Source organism: Spea bombifrons, chromosome 4, assembly GCF_027358695.1.
Source record: "Spea bombifrons isolate aSpeBom1 chromosome 4, aSpeBom1.2.pri, whole genome shotgun sequence".
Classification (NCBI taxonomy): Eukaryota; Metazoa; Chordata; class Amphibia; order Anura; family Pelobatidae; genus Spea; species Spea bombifrons.
Genome location: NC_071090.1, coordinates 73652472 through 73675963, shown reverse-complemented (window position 1 = coordinate 73675963; position 23492 = coordinate 73652472). Strand labels below are relative to the sequence as shown.

The window sequence follows — 23492 nt, the reverse complement described above, 5'->3', positions numbered from 1 at the left end:
GTAAACAAAATTCATATAGATATAAAGAAAGGAAAAGGAAATCAACCGCAGTTGCATAAGTATTCAGTCTCTTTTCGATTGCAGCATCAGTTTCTATGCAACTTAATTACTTGAAGGTCACAGAATTGGTAAAACGGTTTCAGTGTCTAAGAATTCAAAGTATGTTAACTAAGAGCAAACCAACATCCTTGCCACAGATAAAGACTATCGTGCTGTTGTGCCCCAATGAAGCAAAAGTGAAATAATAAAGGCCAAGAAGCATTCTAGAGTGATACAACTAGAGTCACAAAGTAGTAGCAAAGTAGGTGGAAGAGGAACCATGGTGCCAACTGAAAAAGGGTCACAGTGAGGTCTGATAAAGCCTTGGGACTTGGTTTCCACAGGTAACCGTAGTGGCTTTTCATATAGAACTGAACTATTTTTGATAAGAAGGCATATTCCTGGGTATACATTTAAATTTAACTGGATAATGGTCCAGGGGGTATTCTCATGGCATTTGGAGTCAAAAATACTGTACTTTTCCTCCTGCAGGCCAAAAGTACCATCGATTTAGGAATAGCTTTTTGCCTTGTTCGGGATCAGTACAATTAGGAATACCTTGGAAATTATGCACTCAAACTAGAGGTAAGTATTTTATTTACTCACTAAAGTGATCTCCTTCATTACGAAGAAAGAAGTATGCATTATACTACCCAGTCACGTCCTACTTCCAAACTGAGAAACTGATAAGTGTGAAACTGCTTTGGTATGCCACTGGGACTGTGAAGTTGATCATGATACAGGAGCAGCATACACAACAATGATAGGCATGTAAAGACAGAGTAATAAAAATATTATTTTTTGCTATTTTTGAGTATTTGTGACAATCCAAATGTTAAAAAAGATTTCTTCACAGAGACTTGCTTATTGGTCTGAAAGCACAGCTTGGAAATTTTCTTATATACTTATTATTTGCTGATACTTAACCTTATACTTTTATGAAAGTGTATACATTACAAATGAACAAATTGTAGGATTATTGTAAAACAGTAATATTATTGTCTTAACAGATATGTCCACTTGGTCTTCTGGAGATTTCCTGATGTTGCCTTTTAACATGTATTCCTTGTAGAAATTGAGTAATCAAAATAAATAAATCATATCGATTTCAAACAAAGCTGTCAAATTTATTATATATTTTTTACTTAAACTAATGAGAAATGTTCATGAAATTGGAAAAGTGCTGGGGTTAAGATTGGCACAGGGCAAAGTCAACATACTTTATCTCAGGTAACTGTTCCATCATCTCCGCACAGAACAAAGTCTTACTGTCTCTTGGAGAGCTTCATCATTTTAAGACCCCTTCTATGTCAGAGGGGTCTCTCCTGTTACAAGGAGCACCCTCTCTCTTCAGCATGTGAAGGGGGTAAAGGTTCCAGAGTTACTTCATCCTCTTGGAATATATATTTCCCTTCATATCTGAATAATATCCTAAGATTTTCTATCCTCAACCGCTGTATACCTGGGTTCCAATGACACGCATGATCTCCTTTTGTATTTTGGGATCCTGAGTGTTAATGTTGGCATCTCCCACCTGGCCATCTTCATACCTACAGGGTTAAGGTAATAAATATAGTGATGTCATACTAGGTAAAGGCACAATAACATTCTGAATGACTAAGGGTATGGGTACCAAACACAAACTATTGGAAAGGCAGGTACAAGAAATGGTCTGGTAAGAGATTGGTACATAGAAGGACAAGATAGCTAATATACTGAGTATAATAATACTAATGCATGTTTGATTATACTGTATTACACTTATTAAACTTGGTATGAACAAGGTTTAAGTAGTGGCAAAATATGTGGCATGGATTTATATAAATAAAACCACAGATGCTCTGGTCACAGATATCATCCACCTGCATTTCTTTACACTAATGCTGTTGTTTGGTATCTTTGCCTGTACTGAAGTTGTAAGTATTCATCCTCTCTCCCTATGGCGAGTCTAAGATATGTATACAGAGGGTGGGAGTACGGTTTAATACCACAAATAACTCTGGTTAGAACTGATTATTAAGTAGGTAATACTCTATGATGGTATCATATTACAAAATATATTTTCTCAAATAAGGATGTTATTGTATTTTTACCCACAGGCTAATATGTACTGGTAATTACTCACACAAAAAAGAAGCGGGTACAGACATGGTCAGATACTGGACAAACCCAAATGTTCCCATGTTTCTGAAGATCCTTTGATGTGATTACTGTGGAAAGACACATCCATTTTAAGGGTCAAGTAAAAAAGGCTACCACTTCGATAATTTGTGCTTTTCCAGCTTATATTTTCAAGAACAAGCAAAGTTCAAGCAAAGTTGTAAAACAATAGAAAATCACATTGGTTGCTAGGCAAATGCACCACTTTTATCACTCAGATTAGACAGATTTGAGGGTACACAACCCAAGTCCTCAAGAGCTGCAAATGATTTTGGGATATCCCAGCTTGAGTAGTAAAAAGTAATTGTTACACATTCAGAGAAGAAGACACAGAATTCCTGGTCTGTTTGTGACCTTGAGGACTGGAGTTGTTCAGCTCCAATGTAATTGTTTCAGTGGAATTAAAGAAAGACATTCAGTAGACTTGCGCATTCTGATTAGTGGGAATTGCAAATTTACCGGAATGAAAACAGTGCAAAAAATGAGTGGGCGCACATTCTCATTCTAGTTCACTCTCTCTCATACTGTCTAAATGTGTTCCTACCTTCTCTGTAGATCTTCCACCTTCTATCTTCAATCTTCATCTCCACATACATTAGCCTGTGGGAACTTCCACCGAAATGGCGACGCATGAGGTGGCACCCTTTCCCCCAGCATTCATTTTCGGTAGAAGACGTCACCTAAATCACTGTCATTTTGCTCTCATTTGAACTCAAGGCAATATGGCACTTACTGTGAAGTTATTTCCCGATCCTTCAATCGGGGAAGAGGACATCACCCCAAGCATCGTTATTTTGCTCTCACTTGAGGAAATATGGCAGCATTTCTAGGGAAGTCCTCATCCCCGATTGGAGGATCGGGGAGATGACGTCACTGCAAGCGCCACCACTTTGGCGATGGGTCCCGCAGGGTTATGACCGCTGAGATACAGATTGAAGATGAAGCGAAAGATAGTAGACAGAAGATGATAAAGAAGGAGAATACGTGAAAGAAGAGAAGATGAAGAGAGACGAGAAGGGAGAAGATAGAAGACGATGAAGAAGAAGAGAAAAAGAAGATGCGGAAGTGGTTGGCAGAAGGTGAAGTGGTTGCAGAGAAGGTAGGGAAACATTTAGAGAGCTGGAGAGAGAGAGTGAATATTCGCACTGGGCAGCAAATTTAGTTCCCAAATTAAAAACGCCCCCAATTTTTTAGGCCGAACTGGATGGGCAGAGAACAAAATTTATTGCCCAAAAACAAATGGGTCAAAAACAAACCGAAAAATGTGTCTAAATCGTTCTTGGCTCATTGGCACATGTCTAACAGTCAGTTTTGAAAGCAATGAAAAATCGAAACAGGGTTCTGTGTTTTATGGCTAGATGCGTTAGTAGCATAACAAAGGAGGTGGTTATATCACGTTATATATACAATCTTCAGTTTTTTCAGAAGACTATAGATAATCTGGATGGTGTCCATGAAGGAGCTACTACAATGAATCATTTGCAGGATACATATTACCAGAAAATTCTAAAGGATCTAAAATGTATAGACTGGAAGATAGAGTAATTTTAATCCAAAAAATAATTCAATAAAGTACCAGATGGAAGTATATATCAAAGAAGGTAAAACATTATGACAAGAGGTCCTAGTCTAAAACTACAGTCTCAATGGCTTAGATGTAATGCAAGGAAGCAGAGAGGGTGGTAGATAGGGACTAATAACGTTGAAGGTTTTAAAGCATGGAAAATTGGGTTGTTTGCCCTTACCAGTTATAGGATATAGCCCAAATGATATGAAATCATAGGTTGCACCTGTTCCAACATTCAATGTTTGGAATAGATTTCTGCCCCAAATTTTGGGCTAATCTTGTGTGTTTACTGTAGAAATCTCTGCAACTATTGTTTGTCGTTCGTATTATTGTAAACTGCATTGTGAATAAAGTCTTTGGCTACTAAGCCGACACGTTAGGGCATTTGTGCAGGACAAACAGTAATTAATACTAAGCATTGGGAATCCAATTTAAAAGCAGAGGCTTTACCTTCACATAGTGCAATGCAGTTCAGATTGCGACTCTGCAGGAAACGAGACTGGAGGCATCGAGTCTGAAAGCAGGGAGGACAGCGGAATAAAGAGAAGGATTTAGTGTGGGGTAACCAAGGGACAGAGAGGGAAAGACACAAAGAGACTGAAATTATAAAATTGTGTACATTAAGCAGAACCAGGAAGAATATAAGGAAGGGGAGGATAGGTTAATAAAAAGAACTAGATTAGAGGCAATAAAGGAAATACATGTGGGAGTGTAATGTTGGGTAATAGAAGAAACAAATGCATCTTTTACAAAAAGAACCACTATGAATGAAGGACTTCTCCACTTTGTTGTTTCCGAAGTAGTCTATATTTTGTGTCCACAAAGTCCCATTATCATGTACCTTCAGAATTGGTCGCTTACAATGTAAATCACTCTCCAAGTTGGCATTACCGCACACACGGATTGCAGCAATCTGGCCTTTGTTTGTAATACTTAGCTAGGACATGTTGACTCAATCCAAGTGCGGCATAATGGCCCAGGAAAAAGATCACCCCACCACAGGCAAAGAACGCACAGGCAACCAGCACTGATTAGAGAGGCAACAAGAACTTAGTAACAATACAGCCATAAAAATCACTGGTTTGCATTTTTTGGGGCCAGGTTTATGAAAAACAGCAGTTTCTACTATTAATTACTGATTACAGCAGTCAACATAGTATTTGCCCCATGCCGCCTCTCAGAGGGCTACAGTAGTACCACCGTGGATGTGCCAAATACAACCGAATTAACAGGAAAGATAAACTTGTAAATTACCTAAAGTACCGTATTTAATTTTGAAGATCTCCCACTCAAAGGAGAAACTACTTCTGTTTTAGGTTTTATTTGTGCCAAAGTGTGGGTGTCACTTATGAAATATGCTAGCTGTTGTGCCCTTCATTAAGATGATAGACTATAACATAAATCATATAAAATGTGTGAATATAGTGAGCATAGATCAGGATCGGCAATCCATCACTGCACAGACCGCCACTATATGTCTGCAAAGCTGTAAGATCAGCATTACAGACACAGAGCTGTGACACAGCTGTTATATATGAATGGAAAACCTTCTCTTTCTGGGTTGAAAGCGCACACACATTGTAGTAGATTATGCCAGCTGACTTATTCAGTCACAGATCTCTCATAAGAATGTATCTAGAGACACCAATACCATTCTCGTATTGATGCATAATCAAATTTAAGGGGTGTGACATCTTTTCACTTTCATCTTTCACGTAGTAGTATAGTGTCTCTTATTTGACTGAACATTCGCCCCTAGGTATAATCTACCACTAATCTTACCTGAGGGATGGTGTTCATCCGATTATATCTTTGCACCAACTCATCCTTGGATGGCATCCGATGTTGCCCCTTCCCCATACCTAGTATATAAAAAAAAAATAATATTATTTATTGATTTATATGGTGCCCTTATATTCTGCATCTTAATATACAATATACAATACAATATTTATTGCTTTGGCTGCTTAAATATATCATTCATTTGTACAGTAATAGTATGTTTCCCATCAATAACTGAAAGCTGTTTTTGATCTGTATTCATTGGCTGTGCACAGTATGGTAGTACATTAGCCTTTTCTTCAGGAAAATTGCTTAACCACTGGTAGGTTTATAGGGGTCACCAGCCAGCCAATTGGCACAGCGATAAAGTAGCTGACATAGGCAACATACCCAGACACACACACTAACATACCCAAACACAGACACCAACATACCCAGACATATACACATAAGCACACAGTAATATACCCAGACAAACACATACACACAGTAACATACCCAGTCACACAGGCATACTTAGATACCCAGACACACTAACTTACCCAGACACACACAGTCACACATCTCACTTGCCATGGAGATGCCTCAGCATGTCCTTAATGACGTTACGTGACTCCGCCAAACTTCCCAGAGGTCGTTTGCCACTCTGCCTCCATGTAACTGAATAAACTGTGACTTGGTTTTAAGGTTATACGGTCTTCATGCTTTTTGGATTGCATCATTGTGTGACTTGACTATTTGTAAATTTAAACAATCAACCTGAATATACTCTATGATCTTCCAGTTTAATTACACATCTCTTTTTTTGACTTGATATTTGGTGTTATTTAACATAGGATTTGATTCTAGAATTTGATGTCTTTATTTAATAGGGACAAGAATGACAAGTCACAGTGGGCTGGGTATATTTACACCAAGGATGCAATTGACAATCAAATAAACAGAAGCATTCGAGAAAAAAATGAAGACAACTTTAACACGCAGCTTAATGTAAAGAGGCACTGACAGCAGTGAACAAGAAAGAAAGCAAAACAATGGTATTCCAAAACAAATATTAATACATCCTCATTTACTTTAATTAATAGTTCATTCTCAACTGGGCAAATGGACAGTTTAAATCTACAGACAACTATCAGCTATCAGGGGCAGCACATTTGCAAGTGCACTTGGTACTCTTAAAACTTTGTAGCTGTATTTAGTTATATGATGCATAAATAAACAACATTTTCAGCCTGGCAGGCACTTATAAATCTCACAGCAGTCACAGTCAGGCACTAGAACACCTGACATTGTTCAGACATTGCCACAACACTCACAGCACACAAATTAACACAGCTCAAAGCACTCTCAAACATGCAGTCACACAAGTGCCACCACTGACAGACACTTACACAAGAACACAACTTCCATCACTCACATACATACTCCCACAAAACTCACAACTCACACACACAGTGGCACACAATTCACAGGCTCACAAAGCCACAACTCAGCTTTTAGGATTATTATACTGCAGTTAACACGCAAGGGTTCTATCTGCACAACAGTTATCTCTTCTGTCATTGTACTGAAACTCTTACCTGAGTATCCAAAGGAAATACTGGAGATGGGACTCAGGTAGATGCCCTTGCCATATGCTGCTCCATGTAACTGTAGAGAGAGGGACTTGTAAAGATCTTCACGGAGAGAGTGGTCAAGGCAGCACAAAATCATTATAATTTTAGAAAGTTATCTGCTTATAGGCGACAACAAAGGAGCGATGTCTAGACATCATGGCACATGAATCGAATGGTTCTTACCTGCAGTTATATTATATGTTTCTAATAGATTGTCACAACAGATAAAGATCAACTGGCTCATCTGTTCTAAAAAATGTGAAACCACATACTCATAGGTGTCCATGTGGGTGGATATGAATCCAGCTTCAGAATGGATTTGTGCACATGGCAAACATTCATTCAAACATTCATTCAAACATTACTTTACTATACTACCTCCACTGGAATTTTGTGATACTTACCAGGAATGTCTGATATTACCATACGTGGCAATTTCCCAATGCTGGTCCACCTGGAGCTTTCCCACTCCTGTCTAGGGTGACCACATTTCCAAACTGTGATCCAGGTAGTAAGGTGTGGCTTTTACAGAGAAGTATCAGTCATGCCTGACACATACATACACTATATGGACAAAAGATGGGGCACATCTCTTCATTATTAAATTGAGGCCTCACATCAACAAGTACTTTTCAGATCGAGAGGTGTAAAGAATGGTTTGATGAGTTTGGTGTGGAAGAACTTGACTGGCTCGCAGAGCCCTGACCTCAACCCCCATCCAACAGCTTTGGGACAAACTGGAATGGAGATTACGATCCAGGCCTTCTCATCAAACGTCAGTGACTGACCTCACAAATGGTCTACTGGATAAATGGGCAAACATTCACAGAAACACTCCAAAATCTTGTAGAAAGCCTTCCCAGAAGGGGTGGGCAGCAACTACATATTCATGCTATGTATTTAGAATGCAATATCATCAAAGTCCCTGTTGGTGTAATGGTCAGATGTCCCAATACGTTTATCCACATAGTGTATAATATGTAGCTTCTGTGCTACATGCATACATACACTCTCCCACACATAGTAGGACTGTTCAAGGCACTAAAACAAAAGAGACCTCTCTTTCTTTGGCTCTCTCAAACAGTGAGTAGAGTTGTCCAGCTTCCTCTCTAGTGCCATCAGACAGTTTAGCACGAACAACTGACCAATATCAAGCAAAAGTATCTTTGAGTAAGGTCTGCTGACAACCCTTAGTTTCAGATTTGATTTTCACCTTTACAGTGCATAGTACAAAGGGACATCCCATGCTGCAAGGAGTCAAGTTGATTTTGTGAAGCTGAAGCCTTTTTTCAGCTCAACTCTGCAAGATGGCAGCCAAATGTCAACTTGCCACAACTTCAACCTTTGTGAACAGTTGGAAAGACACTCTCAATTATATTTGGGTTCAGATTTTTTCTTATGAACTAGTGTCCAAAGTTTAACTGAACATTCAAAGTGAGATCCTACCAGGGGCACATTCCTATAGATGTACCAAAAAGGAAAATAGGGAGATTCTCCCATATTTAACTCACATTCAAATACAGGCCATCTCAAAGGACAATGTATTAGCATGGACGGAGCAACAAAATAATTTATAACAAATATATAAGGGTGGATTTTCCCTTTTTTTTACTTTTCAAAAAACATGTTGCTATTGGTAAGTAACCAACTTGATTAATTACTTTAGGTGACAGAGTTCTGCAGTGGATATTGCACAATGATAGTAAGAAACCATACTCCTTTCAGAGAAATCTTGCATCCTATGGAGTTCCTGTAGGAAAAGCTTCCATACTATGGCATATGCACTTCACAGAACTACATGAGCGAAAGCTCACCCATGCATCACATCATAATAGATTCCCCTAGTCTGCTGCTTCACAATTTGCGGTTTTAATACAGCTATATTTTACGTTAACATATCCATGAAGAAGTTACGTATACTACATAGTTCACATATACTGATTCCTGTAATGGGGAATGAATGTTACAGTTTTTGTGTCAGCTTTATATCAATGCATTCTTCATTTATCATCTCCCTTGTATAATCAGCTGCACGTTTACCTGAAGTTTAGTGTACGATGCATTCACCAGTCCGTTTCGTAGAATGGAGTGCCAGTTCTCAATATGAGAGCCGCTGGTAAGAGAAAGAGATTTGTACTCCATGGAGAAAAAAATGACTCCCCACCTCCTTACATTATTTACCCTGCTCCTCACTTAACCATAATCGTCTCTTCTTATGCTCTTTGTTCATCTACTCAAACCATCTGCTTGTTCTCTGTATACATTTAACATGCATTTTCTTTTACCTATGCTGTTCTCCTTTTTCCCTCCAAAACTTTTAATGCTTGCATTCAACCCCACTTTTGGACACCTGACACAACTTTCCCCCCATCCCCAGTTTTTCTCCTATCCTCCTTTCTATATTACTTTCTTAATTAGATTTTGCTCTGCCTCTTTCCTCATGATACGCTTCAGTTTCTTCATATCCTTTGTTGCCTGCAAATTTTCTGATATTTCAATTTCCTTTTTTCCTTATTTTCTTCTTGTTTCATATACTCTTTTCACATCATTCTGTGTTTTCTGCTCCAACTGCAGCATGCCATTAAATGATTCATCTTCTCATGTCATTCTCCCCACCTCCTCATCTCTTACCCCACTACCTTAGTACTTGAATAAAATCCCAGTCTTTTTGTTATACCAATCTTTCTCACACTCTAGTACCGTAATGTGTCCCATCTGACTTAACTCTTTTTTTTCTCCCCATATACCCCACCGCTCTCACTGAAAGGCGAATGTGCTTCCGTAGAGTTTCTTGGCTGTCCGGAATCGGGCCTCCTTGGCTGGGGGACTACTGAGCAGCAAAAATTGATGAGAGGTGTGCATGAACTTCAGCTGCTACCAGTGGAGTCAGGGGAGTGAGAGGAGATGTAGGATAAGACAGATCACGAGAGAAAAGACGTAAACAGGGAATTGTGGGTGAAAGAAGGAAGGCAGAGGAGAGGTATAGAAAGTGTGATGATGAGGCAAATCAAGATGAGGACGAAAAGAAAGATATGAGTTTGAAAGAAGGATGAAAAGACAGAATAAAGGACAGAACGGAAATGGAACAAAAAAGAAAAAAAGGTGGAAAGAGGGCAATGAAAACATAGATATTAGAATGGAAAAAAGGTGGATGAAATTGGGTGGGGAAGAGAGAGGAAAAATCCATGCAGCAAATTAATCCTGTATTGAATACATTTCAGAAGGTTGTAAACATTTCATAATGGGCTTTCACTGCCAGCACAGTCCTTATTTTATAAGAAGAATAAACGTTCAAAACAAGCATCCTTACGGCTTTTACGAGATCTAACATTTGCGTCATCGCGTCCTTTTATCTTAAGACAGGCGGACCACAATGGGAGGTATAGTTTCACAACAGCTGGAGAGCTGATTGGCTAGCCTCTTTATGTGTGTGGCACTATGCCACCTGAGTACCTAGGTGACCTAAAGAATGGAGGCTTAACACAGTGTTTGCTAACAAGTACACTCTACACTTTTAATGCTCTCCAGGACATATAGTAGGTAAAAACATGAGATATGTATGTATTCTTCTTATTAAAGCATTTTAAAAATAAACAGTACAGTAATTCTTACAATATTTTGACCAAAAATACCCAAAGGGGTAAACATACTACTAGCATGGTTAAGCAGATCTCTGACTGTAACTAACTTACTAAATTTAGACTTCCCTGTGCATTATTAAGGCCCAGCCATTACAACCTAGCTTTACTTACCTGGTAGCTACTAGCCTTTTCTCATAAAATGTTTTTCTTTAAAACAAAAAAGTTGAAATTAAAGTTTTGTGGATTTAGGTTGGGTCCCTCTTACTTTCTAATAAAGGTTAATAGGGATTTTTCCCTTTCTCTTCTCAGATATTCACTTGGTCTGGAAGTCCTGCTGTTTTACTTTTGCTAAAAAACACTTTTTGTATCACCTACGAAACATAATTTAGTGACTAAAACCCTATGTCATGTGTTTCCTAACAGAACTGAATGTTTGTGTTATTCTTCCTATGTGCTTGTACACTTCTAATAGCTCTCCTGTACAATATCTTAATGCAATCCACAGCATTTCTGATTACAGTGTGTGTATATAGTCCCAATATATTTGCAGGTCCTCTGGTTACTCTGCCTGACTATGACTTTTAAGGAAGTTCACACAATCCCATCACAATCCCATCAAATAAGTATTTGTACATAGCCGTGTATTAACATTTTCATGGTCATTAGAACTGTTTTTCTAAGTAATACTTCCTATCTCTTTACAAACTACATTAAAGAAATAAATAATTACCCTGCTCAGGGGAAGTTTAACAATGTGAGATCTGTTACTGGAAATGATCCTATAAGGAGAAACAGAAAAAACCCACACATTAAAATAATACAATGGCTAAAAAGAAAGGAGATATGATTAAAAACCCAAAAATCAATCTTAGAACCTTAATAAACAAATTCATTCTGAATATTAATAACAATAATAATGTATTGCTTGTGAACGTATTATATTGTATAAGGTATTAATCTGAATAGATACATAATACCTAAAGTCGTTCTGGCACAGAGTTTGAAAAGTAATGGCACACAACACTGATTGTTGGATTGTCAGATTGTATTAGAGTATGCTGTAAAATATTAATTGTAACTCTACTGTAAACTTTCTTAAGCAGGGACAGATTTGGCACTAGGAAAAATACACTATTATGGTGATTGTATTACCTTCTGGTTCCAGTAAACACACCTAAAACATTAATGTCATTTAATCTGATTTAGTTGAATGGAATTGACCCTGGCTGACCATCAAACCAGAGAATGAGAAATAACACTATACTTTCACGTTCTGGTTAATTTCTGATAAATAAAGCCTGTTAATCAGTAGGCATAAAAGCCATCTTTATTTTCCTCTTCCTCTTATTTTCCCCTTATTTTTCATAGTAACATACCATTGCAGCAAGGGGTGAGCCAAGGGGTCAAGTCTGTCCATCTGTTTCTTGATTTCCAGATAAGAGCCCTAAACAACAACAAAAAACAACAAAAAATATTCACAATCCCTGATTTGTTCCTCATACTAATACATTCTCCTAAGAAGTTACCTGGGTCATTTCTCGAATGGACATAACACTGTCTAAGGCTTTCTGGAGACGTTCATAGTTCTTTTTCTGCAATAAAAGAAACAAGTAAAATGCAGCATCTAAAAAGAAAAAATACGATAAAATGAAATTGTGACTGTACCTGGGACATTTCTAAACATGTTGATTAATAGCCAATTTCTACGGTATTTTGTGGTGAGATTTATAAATTTTCCTAAAATGTGAATGGTTTTACATTGGAATATACATCTATCAGCCGTAACATGAAGACCACCTGCCTAATATTGTGTAGGTCCTTTTTTTGCCACTAAAACAGCCATGACCCCTCGAGGCATGGACTCCACTAGACCTCTGAAGGTGTGCCGTGGAATCTGGCACCAAGCCGTTAGCAACAGGTCCTTTAGGTCCTGTAAGTTGCGAGGTGGGGCCCCTATGGATGCATCCTTGTGCCATGCGTTCTCCCGGTAAGCAACTCACACGCACCTGGCCATCCACGTGATGTTAAAGAAAACATGATTCATCAGACCAGGCTCCATTGCTCCTTGGTCCAGCTCGTTTTAATCATGTTCCCATTGTAGGCTCTTTTGGCAGCGGACATGTGTCAACATGGGCACCCTGACTAGTCTGCAGCTACACAGCCCCATATGCAAGAAACTGCGATGTGCTGTGTGTTCTGACACCTTTCTGTCAGAACCAGCATTAACTTTTTCAGCAATTTGAGCTACAGTAGCTCGTTTGTAGGATTTGACCACATGGGCTAGGCTTCACCCCCCCCCCCAAATGCATCAATGAGCCTTGGCCACCCATGACCCTGTTGCCAGTTTACAGCTTTTCATTTCTAGGACCACTTTTGATAGCTACTGACCACTGCAGAGAACCTGTGGGGGAACAACCTACAAGAGCTGCAGTTCTGGAGATGCTCTGACCCAGTCATCCAGCCAATCTGGCCCTTATCAAAGTGGCTAAAATCTTATACTTGTCCATTTTTCCTGCTTCTAACACCTCAACTTTGAGCACGAAATGTTCACTTGCTGTCTAATATATCCCACCTACTGACAGGTGCCATAATAACAAGATTATCAGTGTTATTCACTTTACTTGTCCGTGGTCATAATGTTATGGCTGATCGGTGTACATTTGTTTTATCAGAACATGTGTAAGGTAAGTGTCATGCTTTTATGTTGTCCTTTCTCCAATATAAAATCTAGAATATAAAAAGAAACAAAGTGAAACAAGTCTTTTAGTTCTGCCACACCGGTTCATATATGACTATGTAGCCTGTAAAACTTTTTTTATTTACATGTAAGGAAAACCAAGCAATAGAATCTTCTACAATTCAATGTCACAATAATTTTACCTTACCTTAGGGTTAAAGGCCAGTGTTTTGGGGTCATTAGGATCCACTACTGATGGATACGGCTCAAATATAATACTTTTCCTAGGTGATTCCAGAGCAGCCCGACACATGGCAACGAGCAAGCCTACTACCTGGAGATCACATGAGCAGACATGCCATTACATGAAAAGACTCTACCTTTCTGAGAAAGATATAAGAACACACCTGTAACTCATTTAGCTGTAGTTAAAAAGAGGACGTTTTACTAAGAAATCACTTTACCTCCGCTCCAGTTGCAACTTCTTCAGCAGCCCCAGACATCACTCCCAAAGTGTAGAATGAGAAGACACAAAGTTCCCGTGTACACACTGCTGGCTGGGGCATCAAAGACAACAGAAAACCAAAATAATAGATACATGTGAGAGAGAAAAAGAGAAGAGGACAACAAGTGAGAAAAGATAGATACAAATAGTATGAGAGAAAAAAGTAGATGAATAGTTTTAATAAAGGAGATATACAGTTAAGCACGTTTAAGTGCGAAACGCGCCAGGCCTTTGTTTTGTTCTGCTGTGGTATGTTTTGCTCCATGTGAATACTATTGAAGGCTTACAAGCATTGGATTGACCTTCAGCACTCTGTAGTTATGTTTCCTTGTTGTTGTTGTTCTTGCAGAAAGTAAAACAGACCAGGTAAAGGGAGATGGCTGTACCTGTGTTCACACATGCATGTGTATTTTCTGAAACCATACGCTAACCTTGAGCATGGATGCATTCTGGAAGACATGCTGCTCATCGCACACCACACAGTATTCGTTTAGAGTGGGGAGACGCTGCTCTGCATACTTCATTATCTGTATAGGAATAGAACGTGTGAGGCATGATAGTGAAGTGTCAACCTTAAGACTAGCATTCAAAGATGAGCAGAGAATAGGTAGGAAAAAATATTCTAACCTGCACCAGAAATCCATACTCCAGAGTAGGTACTGTTTTACAGTGCCCGCTGACCTACACAGAGTAAAAACCTTTAGTATGTATGTATTTTTGGCTGCTAGCCACTCAGTTTAAATCACACACATATATACAGTATATCACTGTATCTAAATGCCTTGTTTATCTGTGACTGTTATAGTTATGTCTTACCTGGGTTGTAGGGTTATGAGATCCATAAATCTCAGTTTTGGGGTTCCTTAGAGTGCAAGATACAGATCTGTTCATAAGACGAGGGGCACGGAGATCTGCCCCAGCAAGGCCACTTCGGAGATCAGGCCCAGTAAGGCTGCTCCGTACACCAGAGTCTTGAACTCCAGGGAAACTAGGAGATCTGGGATAAAGTCCAAATATGAAAAAGGCAAACCAGAAAAAAAAACAAAACACACTGAGGGGGAAACATAATATTATCTAAGGGAAATAAAAAAACCCAATAAGACTAAAGTTGGGAACAACTGAGATGCACCCAGGAATATGAGCATTAAGAGACAGTACTAATTAAGTGATATAGGGTAGACTCCTTACTTGGGTACAGGGGAGAAAATGCTAAGCCCAGCCCGGAATCTTTTGATGCTACCGCTAACTCTGAGCCATCGGAGCCTCCTCTCTTGCTGGGAACGCAAAACCTCATTGCTGAGATACCTCCACTGATGAGAGGAAAAGAGGGAAAGAATCCTGCAAGAAATAAAAATAATGGCCAGAAATTAGGCAAAGAAGCAAAAATCGGGAAGGAGAAGACAGGATGAAAGGTGGGAGAGGTACCATTGAACAGTGACAAATTGGGCAGGACAGAGCTGGCATTGTGAAAACAGGGTGATAGAGAAACAGAGTTAAGGAGTGAGACAAAATATGCAATGAAAATAAAAGGTAGGGGTTGAGAAAAGAGCTTTTAATCTCTATGAAGGGATAGTTTACCTTTTCAACATTTTCTTCCCAAAAGCTTAACATGCATGCTTTCACAACTTTTTATTGTGCCTTTTTTATCTTTACACTCTAATGTCGCATTCATCAATTTATTTTTCTCTTTACAGCTTTTCATCCCTCAATTCCCAACACTCACTTCTTCAACTGAATTCCAAGACCAAAGTCATCTCTGTTTGACGGCTGAAAAACATCAATGGTGGGTTCTGCAGAGAAAATAAAAGTAGCAGTGTGAGACAGTTCTTGACAAATGTTCATTTGTAACTAGCAGGCGAGTCTTCCTTTACAGCAAGTTAATATATTTGGGATATTCCACACGTGTAATGTTTTGTACAGTTGTTTGTCAGATATTTACCAGAGGACTAAAAGGTCTCTGACTTCCCATTAAACTGAGGAACGGTGTATATATACCGTATAAATAAAAGGGCCTTTTACCACATAACAGATTCTACATGTCCCTATATAATCTGTATCTCCTCAGAAGATAAAATGTATAATCTCATGGAATCCTCCATACCCAAGAACAACAATTCAGAGCTTGGTAAATCCTTCTAAAGCATGTCTATGCATTATATCACAGGTTGCCATACATTGGGTTACTGATGTTCCAGGTCAAAACGGAAATTTTAGCATCAGGATGAGTACTTGACTGCCAGGCCTATTTCCAGTATTCTTGGTACCATCCCTGAGTGTTTTCTGGCTACTTCACCTCTGTGTGTTCACTGGGCTAGTCTTGTGGATCTCTAGCTATCCTTTGGCGCTCCACCCTAATGACTATAAGCCCTGTTTGTCAAACCTTTCCTCTCAACTGGGTCTTGACTCTTGCTTTTTTTTGGTAACCCAAACTTGGCTAGTGCTCGATAGGAAGGAGAGTGTTAGCGGAGGTGTTTAAGCATCACTTTACAATTGCGGGATTGCCTCGCAGCTGAGGGAGTCTGCAGGAATCTTAATTAAGCCCTTCACACCGAAAATTTTAGGATGATGACATGCAAACTTAAGACTTCCTGTAAGTATGAAAAACTCATGTTTACGGTGTGGGCACTGAGTGATGCTGATCAACCAGTGGCAGTTCACAAAGCTGCTTCACTCACCATCACTTTGGATGAATGTTATCCCAGGTCTATACTTACATCAGTACATGATGACATGATGGAAACATTGTCTGATTACCACCATATCTACGCAGCATGAACACTCCAGCCCTCCATATCTCCTGCAATCTCTGGTCATTTTGCAGCAACTTAATCATGGTTCCACACTGCACGATATAAGTATATCGAGCTGCTTTCTCTTACAGAGATCCTCAAATGTTGAATAACCAGAAACCATCAAATCATTCTTTAGTTTAAGATTCCTTAAAATGTTTGCCTCATTGTATTTAGTTATCTTTATTTTATACCTTTTGTTTATAATTCTTCTTCTTATTATTATTAATATGTATTATTATTTTCTTATATGTTTTCTAACTTTCCAGGACATACTTGAAAAAGAGAGAAATCTCAATGTATTCTTCCTGGTTAAACATTTTCTAAATAAATAAACAGGTGTTGTGGAAAAATCCTAAGCAACACAGTAGATGAGAGAGTGGGTGGTGTCTTATGTGGAAGTGGGCAGCACTAGTGGTTAACTGTCCATCTTACCCAATGAGCCACCTTGTATCGCTCAGCTGCAGAGTGCTGCAAGGTTGCCATGCGACAGCTACAATGAAGTGTGTGCTGTAACGAGGGAGACCCTCTATCGGTTCAATGAGACCAGCCCCTGACAGCAGGCCTTCAAGTAGCAATGTATACCTTGTAATATTTGCCCTATGCCAAGTATAAAATATATATATATATATATCGTATTTGCACGAATATACGTCTCATTTTTTTCCCCACTTTAAGTCTTTAAAGTGGGGGTGCGGCCTATATTCGGAGTTTAGAGCAGGGATGCACAATTCGTATCGCCCGATGCCTGGGACATGTAGTTCCGGGCGCCGGGCAGGTATTTTATATTTTACTTTCATTTAGCCCTGCTGCGGGAAAGCAGCAGGGTTAGGATCCAGATCACCCGCAGCGCTGCAGGGTACCTGGATCCTTCTCTCCAGCAGCCGGTGGACGTCTGCTCTATGCACGTAGACAACCCTTCCGGTGTTCCACCATAGAAGCCCCGGCGGAAGTACCTGCAGCGGAGGTTGTCTATGCGCATCGTGCAGACGTTCACCTGCTGCGGCGATGTGCATAGACAACCTCAGCTACCGGCACTTCCGCCGGTGCTTCTCCGTCTATGATGCCCCGGCGGAAGTGCCAGCAGCGGAGGTTGTCTGCTCGCATCGTTCCCCCTGTGTCTTTCAATGCACTAATTCTACCACCAGCCTTTGTCAAATTTGCAGTAGTATCTTTGTGTGTTTTTTTCCCACACACGTTGTACTTTAGGTATGAATTTACAGGTCATGGTACATGTTACTGTCACACAACACCCCAATATGTGTTCTCCTTAGTACAGTGATACCCCACATGCATGGGTTTGCTGGATTGTTTGGGGGCTAAAAGGCCACATTTGGGACATGTGCATTTTTCAAATAGGAAATTAGACATGTGGTCATTTTTTTTTTAATCACATTGTGATTATAAAGCTGGGTTCCACTGACTTGCATGATTGAATGCAGTACCTGTACTCAACCTGCAAGGGGAGCCAGAGTTCTCAGGAGGGTTCATTTTGTTTACAGGATGTGCCACCATCCTGCGAGAGGCAAAATCACTCGCAGTGGCAGTTGTGACCGCTAACCGGAGCGGTCACAGCGCGTCCTGGGATGGGCATTCAGTGTCGAGGCATTTCAGCAACACCATTGAAGTTTAGGAGGTGATCGTTGATCGCCTCCTAAACTCTTTTAAAATGGTTGTCCTTCACCATACAGTGTATGGTGGATGTTGACCCCCCGGGGAAGGGCCAGACATGGCCCCTAATGCCGATCTCGGGGTTGCTGAATGCCTCGACATTGAGGTATAACAGCAACACCGTTTGGGTGCAGAAAGCGAATGTAGATCGCTTTCTGCACCCATTCAAAGCCATGACAGTCCTGGTACGTCAATTGTCGCTAACTGGATGTTAGTGCACAACGTGCCCGGACCATCAATTATCATCAAGGGATTAAAGAAGCTGGGTTTTTTCAAAATAAAAAGCATAACCCGAAGGAAGATCCTAGATTTCATATACGACAAATCAAGCAGGTACATGTATTTTTATGTAATGGTCATACTTTGCAGATTTGCATTATAACTTTGTTCTTTAATAAAGATTTATAGTAAATTTGATGGTAGATAAGAACCATTCGGCCCATCTAGTCTACCCATCTTTCCCGATGTAAAGACTCAGACCTTAATCTACACATAGCCGGTAATACACTGTGACTGGACTGTATATAGCCAAATACCAACAATACTCACAATACTCTTACAGGTTATGAATATTTAGAATGCACTTTATACAAAAAAAAGGACTGCCAAAAAAAATGTTGTAAAGGTGGTCTACATATAAAGAAATTACTTACCAGGACCGTCCAGGTACTGTGAGAGGGAGAAGCGTAAGCGAAGGACTATGGGTTCTGTGCGGATAACCTTCCAGGCAGTGGCTACCTCTTCCTGCAGCAGGATCAGAGTAAAGAATTTGGAAGAGTTAAAAAAGACAACAGGCATGAAGAGAGACTGCATTACAGGGAACGGAAATGTGGGATGGTAGTGATTGTAGGCAAATGAGAGAATTAAGAACACAACTCACATCAATAACAATAGAAAGGAGGGGACAAACAAAGAAAAAAAACATAAAGAAACACCAAACAAGGGAACAATAGTAAAGGTGACCTACATCCAAAAATCCTATGTTTATATGCAGGTCGATATCAGCATCATCGATGGTCCCGTACTCTCTGAAGGAGATAAATGATAGTGTTGTGGGAGATCAACACAAAGTAATGTTATGCGATCAATGCTATATAGAAACCCCAGGTACGTTTCTCCTGCAAAAAGGGCTGTGCTGACCCTGCAGAAGGCAATCAGCAAAGAGACTTTAAAGAAACCGGATTTAACTATGTGTTACACTGAGTCCGCAAAGTTCTCCCTTCAGTGGAAGCTCACTGGGGTTGGACTATATAAAATGGAGTTAGTGAGCTGTGTCACCTTATCTTTAGTGAATAAACCCCATAGCATAAAAAGCATTTTTTTAGATAAGAATTGAACCTACTCACTATGGAAAGTGGAGCTTATCAATTTTCCCAAGCTTTAACAAAATCTCAAATAGACTATATGCACCTATATATCCTATACTTTATATATGTACTTTACATTCATGCTCCTCACCTGACAGACACAGCACTCTCACTGTATATCTCCTTCACAGCTTCAATATCTGCATCCAACTGGGGATGTCTATACAGATCTGCACAGCACGTACCCTGAACAAGAAAATAATCAGGTTAAAACAATGGATTCATGAGTTCAATATCAAGATTTAAAAAGGAATATGAGATGGAAGACTGGAGTTGGGTAACTGTGATGTATTGTGTACCTTTGAAAGACATGTTTGTTGGTATATTCGAGTCAATATTTACAGGATTGAGAGAGAAAAGACCAAGTCTGCGTCCTCATAATTGACAAAAACTTTATAAAAATGAAAATATGCTGGTGGTAAGTGAACAGTCAGCATGTGGGAATAGAACACACATGTACTGTTTATGGTTAAAATGAGAAACGGGTTAAGAACTGCTACCCTTAGACCACATCTGCCTGTTTTCCACGGCACCCCCAAAAAGTGGAGCTCCATAAAGTGTCTAGCCCATCTTATAAGGAATCTCATGTATGTGAAAGTCATGCGCACCAGAACCAGAACAACTTACTATGGCTTAAGTGAGGAGGACTAGACCTATAATTATATACCTGAACTCCATATAGGAACTCCCCACATTCGTTGTCCCCATCAGAGTCGTCCTCAGCCCAATTGTGACCTTTGATGTCCTAAAGATGACAAAAATCAGTGTATACGATCTCCTCAGTAATGTCTAGTGTCTTTTATTTCATAAAGATTCGCCAAACTTTAAAAGATTCATCCTTTGACATGACAAATCTACTCTGAGCCTGTTGCTTCTGTAGAGACCAATGTAAAGCATTCATCATAACTATTTTTTTTAATTAATCAGTAGCAAATGTATTTTTGAATCATATAAAAAGAACATATGTACACTTACCCCCTCTCTCTTTCTTTCATTAATGCTCTAGGCAGAGGAATATCACAGCTCTAAGACTAATGTTCAGAAAACAGTTTATCTAAGGTGATCTATCTATTAAGGTTCCTCTGCCCCACGTAATGTTGTGCATCTTACCATTTGTGTAGAGGTGTTGGACACCCTGGCTATTGTCTCATGGATGGGGATCCAATGGCCCTGTTAATAGCCGAGCTGTCATTGTCACATAAGCAGGGGTGCCAGGACTGCTCAGAACGTGATGTATTGCCACCTGTATGGAGAGAGCACTGGAGGTATCAGACAAATGACCCAAATTGAAAGAGTCACAACAATGTCAGGGAAAAGACAAAAAGAAATACGGACAATACCATGTGGAAGGTATCTGTTTATCTAGCTTCAACTTTATTCTTCAATTTTTAACTTAATGGACGCATATATAGAATGCATTAGAAGTGTACTCAAAATGAAAATTCTGTAAATCATTGCTCCCAAACTTTTCCTGCTGAGTAACCATAATAACACATGTTAACTAGCACTCTGATAAGCTATTGTGTCTTATCAGAATGCTGTTTAGAAATTTAGGCGTGTTAAGGGATAACAGGCATACAAGAAGAATAATATGTGTTCCCATGGCAAATGCTTGTAGCACTCATTACCCTGGATCAGGGCTACCAAGGTCACTAGCTGTAGGGGAATAAATCTCATGATGCTCACCCATACACTCCTTTGCATTCAGAATGCTGGCTGAGCGTTGCTGCTTCAGAGCTACCTGTAGGGTACCCTAACATATATTTTTCTTTGCCCTCAGTATGTGTTAATGCTTTAAATGAATTCCATCTGCTAGTTGGATGTATATGTACAGGTACGTATAAAAGGCATGTGCTTGTATAAGCTACTGGTGTGAAGTGCTTAATTGACAAATGATCTTTGCATACTATATTCAATTGTATTTCTCTACGTGCACATTCATCCTTGCTAAATAACACAGTGCTCTAAAAAATTATTTATATTAATGGCTGCTAATATAGAGTGCCATCTACACAGTTGTGGACCTTTACATGTCAATGAAGTGTATACATAGCAGTATGTATAGATACAATACAAAAACAATACAGAACAAAAGAAAAGAGGCGTTCTGCCATGTATAGCACACTGATCACAGTATCGCTGTGCTACAAATATAGATGATGTAATGGAGCTTTGTCAATAATTGGGCACCATATGCCCCTACAGATACAGACTGTTTTAGAGGTGATTCATTGTATATACCACATGCTAGTAACACGTGACTATCTCTAAAACTGTCCATTTCATTTATATACAGTGTATATATATATATATATATATATATATATATAAATTCATGCACATTTATTGTAATTTACAAAGGTCCATTCTATCCCTCTCCCCAAAATGACCCAAATGACCCAAAATGACCCAAAATGTCTGTATTTATATGCTCACACATAATTATTTTTATACTCACATGTTAGGCTTTGTGCAATGCAGCTTGATAAAATGAGACAAGGCTGAAGGGTGTGTAAGTGTCAGTAATGTATGGTTCCTGTGTGCTCCTCTATGATAATAAATGCGAATGTCATATGTGCATACCGGTTTCTTTACATAGCAATATATGTGTTTTTATGGTATGTTCAGACTATATACATGACTGTGTGTACTGATGATGGATTGTTAAATCAAAACTATGCCTTTATAAGCATTCTAGTGTGTGTAATGCCGAAGGCATACAGGCAATTTGGAAATGGATTGTCAGACAATGGGTGCAAATTGTATCAGACATACAAACGTGGATGGGTGATTTGGTGATGGCAGATTGTATGAGAAATGAAAATGAGGGTGGGGGAATCACTAAGGGTCTCAAGATGCCGCTGTCACAGTGTGTGGGAGAGAGGGACAGATCCTGGGAAGGGCAGGCAGGAGCTGTAGAATGAAAATGGCTCTCTGTGTGCCAAAGGATGTCTAGATGTCTCTGCCGAAGAAAATCTCTCTGGTGGCTGAATTTGAGAGTCCCTCAATTTTGCTGTCATTTGCAGGCTTCTCTATATATCTGGCTCAAGTAGGAGCTGTCACAAAATGTCTTTAGCTGTCTCTTGTAGCTGATCAATCCCTTAAAAAAAGCAGGAAATAAAAAATCAAGGTGTGTCTGGTTATCTTCCTTGGGTGAAATCTGTCTCTCGAAAAGACTGCTGTTTGCTGGTATCTCTCAGCTGAGGGATGTCTCTGGCTGTCAGGGGCACAGCTGCTCCTGCCTTTGTTATTCCTGTGCTGATGGCAGCTAAGAGCTGAGTGCGCTTGCTCAGAGTATCCTCTGCAAGTCACGTGACCTCCTCTGTAAAGCAGGGACTGGTACCCAACATTTACATGTGTACATCTAGCACTCCAAAATACTGAGCATCCTCTATATGACGACCAGTGAAAGCAGGTAAATATACTACTGGACACTGATGAGATACATACATTGTTCATATGGATAAATATTACATATTTCATTGTTGCATTTCTTTTCTTTTTGTTTTTCTGTGCATATGTTTTAAAATCGCTTCATGAATTATAGAGTCTTTAGTGCAAAGGGATACCTTTATATTTAAACTATATTGTATATTCCATCTGAAGAAGGGACACCTGAGGTCCCTTAAGCCCAATAAAGGGGATCAGTTTCCAATAAAGACTCTAAGTTTTTTTTTCTTAGATTGATAAATTATCAAACATTAATAACTAAAAGAAGATTAAAGTAGGTAAAATAAA

At 39.4% G+C, this 23492-nt stretch overlaps 1 protein-coding gene across 2 annotated transcripts; it reads right to left on the bottom strand.

Annotated features, from left to right (window-relative positions):
* Nucleotides 1-856: 856 nt before the first annotated feature.
* PARP6 (poly(ADP-ribose) polymerase family member 6) lies at nucleotides 857-23001 on the bottom strand. Of its 2 annotated transcripts, none has more exons than XM_053465015.1 (23): nucleotides 22213-23001; nucleotides 20865-20997; nucleotides 20422-20499; nucleotides 19846-19940; nucleotides 19355-19415; nucleotides 19041-19131; nucleotides 15651-15717; nucleotides 15116-15265; nucleotides 14744-14924; nucleotides 14555-14608; nucleotides 14359-14454; nucleotides 13887-13979; nucleotides 13631-13756; nucleotides 12272-12337; nucleotides 12122-12189; nucleotides 11476-11524; nucleotides 9926-10038; nucleotides 9205-9277; nucleotides 7129-7198; nucleotides 5549-5628; nucleotides 4217-4280; nucleotides 2165-2249; nucleotides 857-1589 (listed from the first exon to the last, which is right to left on the bottom strand). In XM_053465015.1, the coding sequence occupies exons 2-23, from the start codon at nucleotides 20865-20867 to the stop codon at nucleotides 1487-1489; spliced, it is 1866 nt and encodes a 621-aa protein (XP_053320990.1). In that variant the 5' UTR covers nucleotides 20868-20997; nucleotides 22213-23001; the 3' UTR covers nucleotides 857-1486. The 2 variants fall into 2 exon arrangements, with proteins under 2 accessions (XP_053320990.1, XP_053320991.1); XM_053465016.1 differs by having other exon boundaries at nucleotides 9926-10035.
* Between the last annotated feature and the right edge of the window lie 491 nt (nucleotides 23002-23492).

Excerpts from the sequence above, each read along its gene's own strand:
- PARP6 (XM_053465015.1), bottom strand. Across the intron at positions 12,338-13,630 it reads CACTGGCCTTTAACCCTAAG|AAAAAGAACTATGAACGTCT; the intron begins GTAAGGTAAAAT and ends CTTTTATTGCAG. Across the intron at positions 4,281-5,548 it reads GGATGAACACCATCCCTCAG|ACTCGATGCCTCCAGTCTCG; the intron begins GTAAGATTAGTG and ends CCCTGCTTTCAG.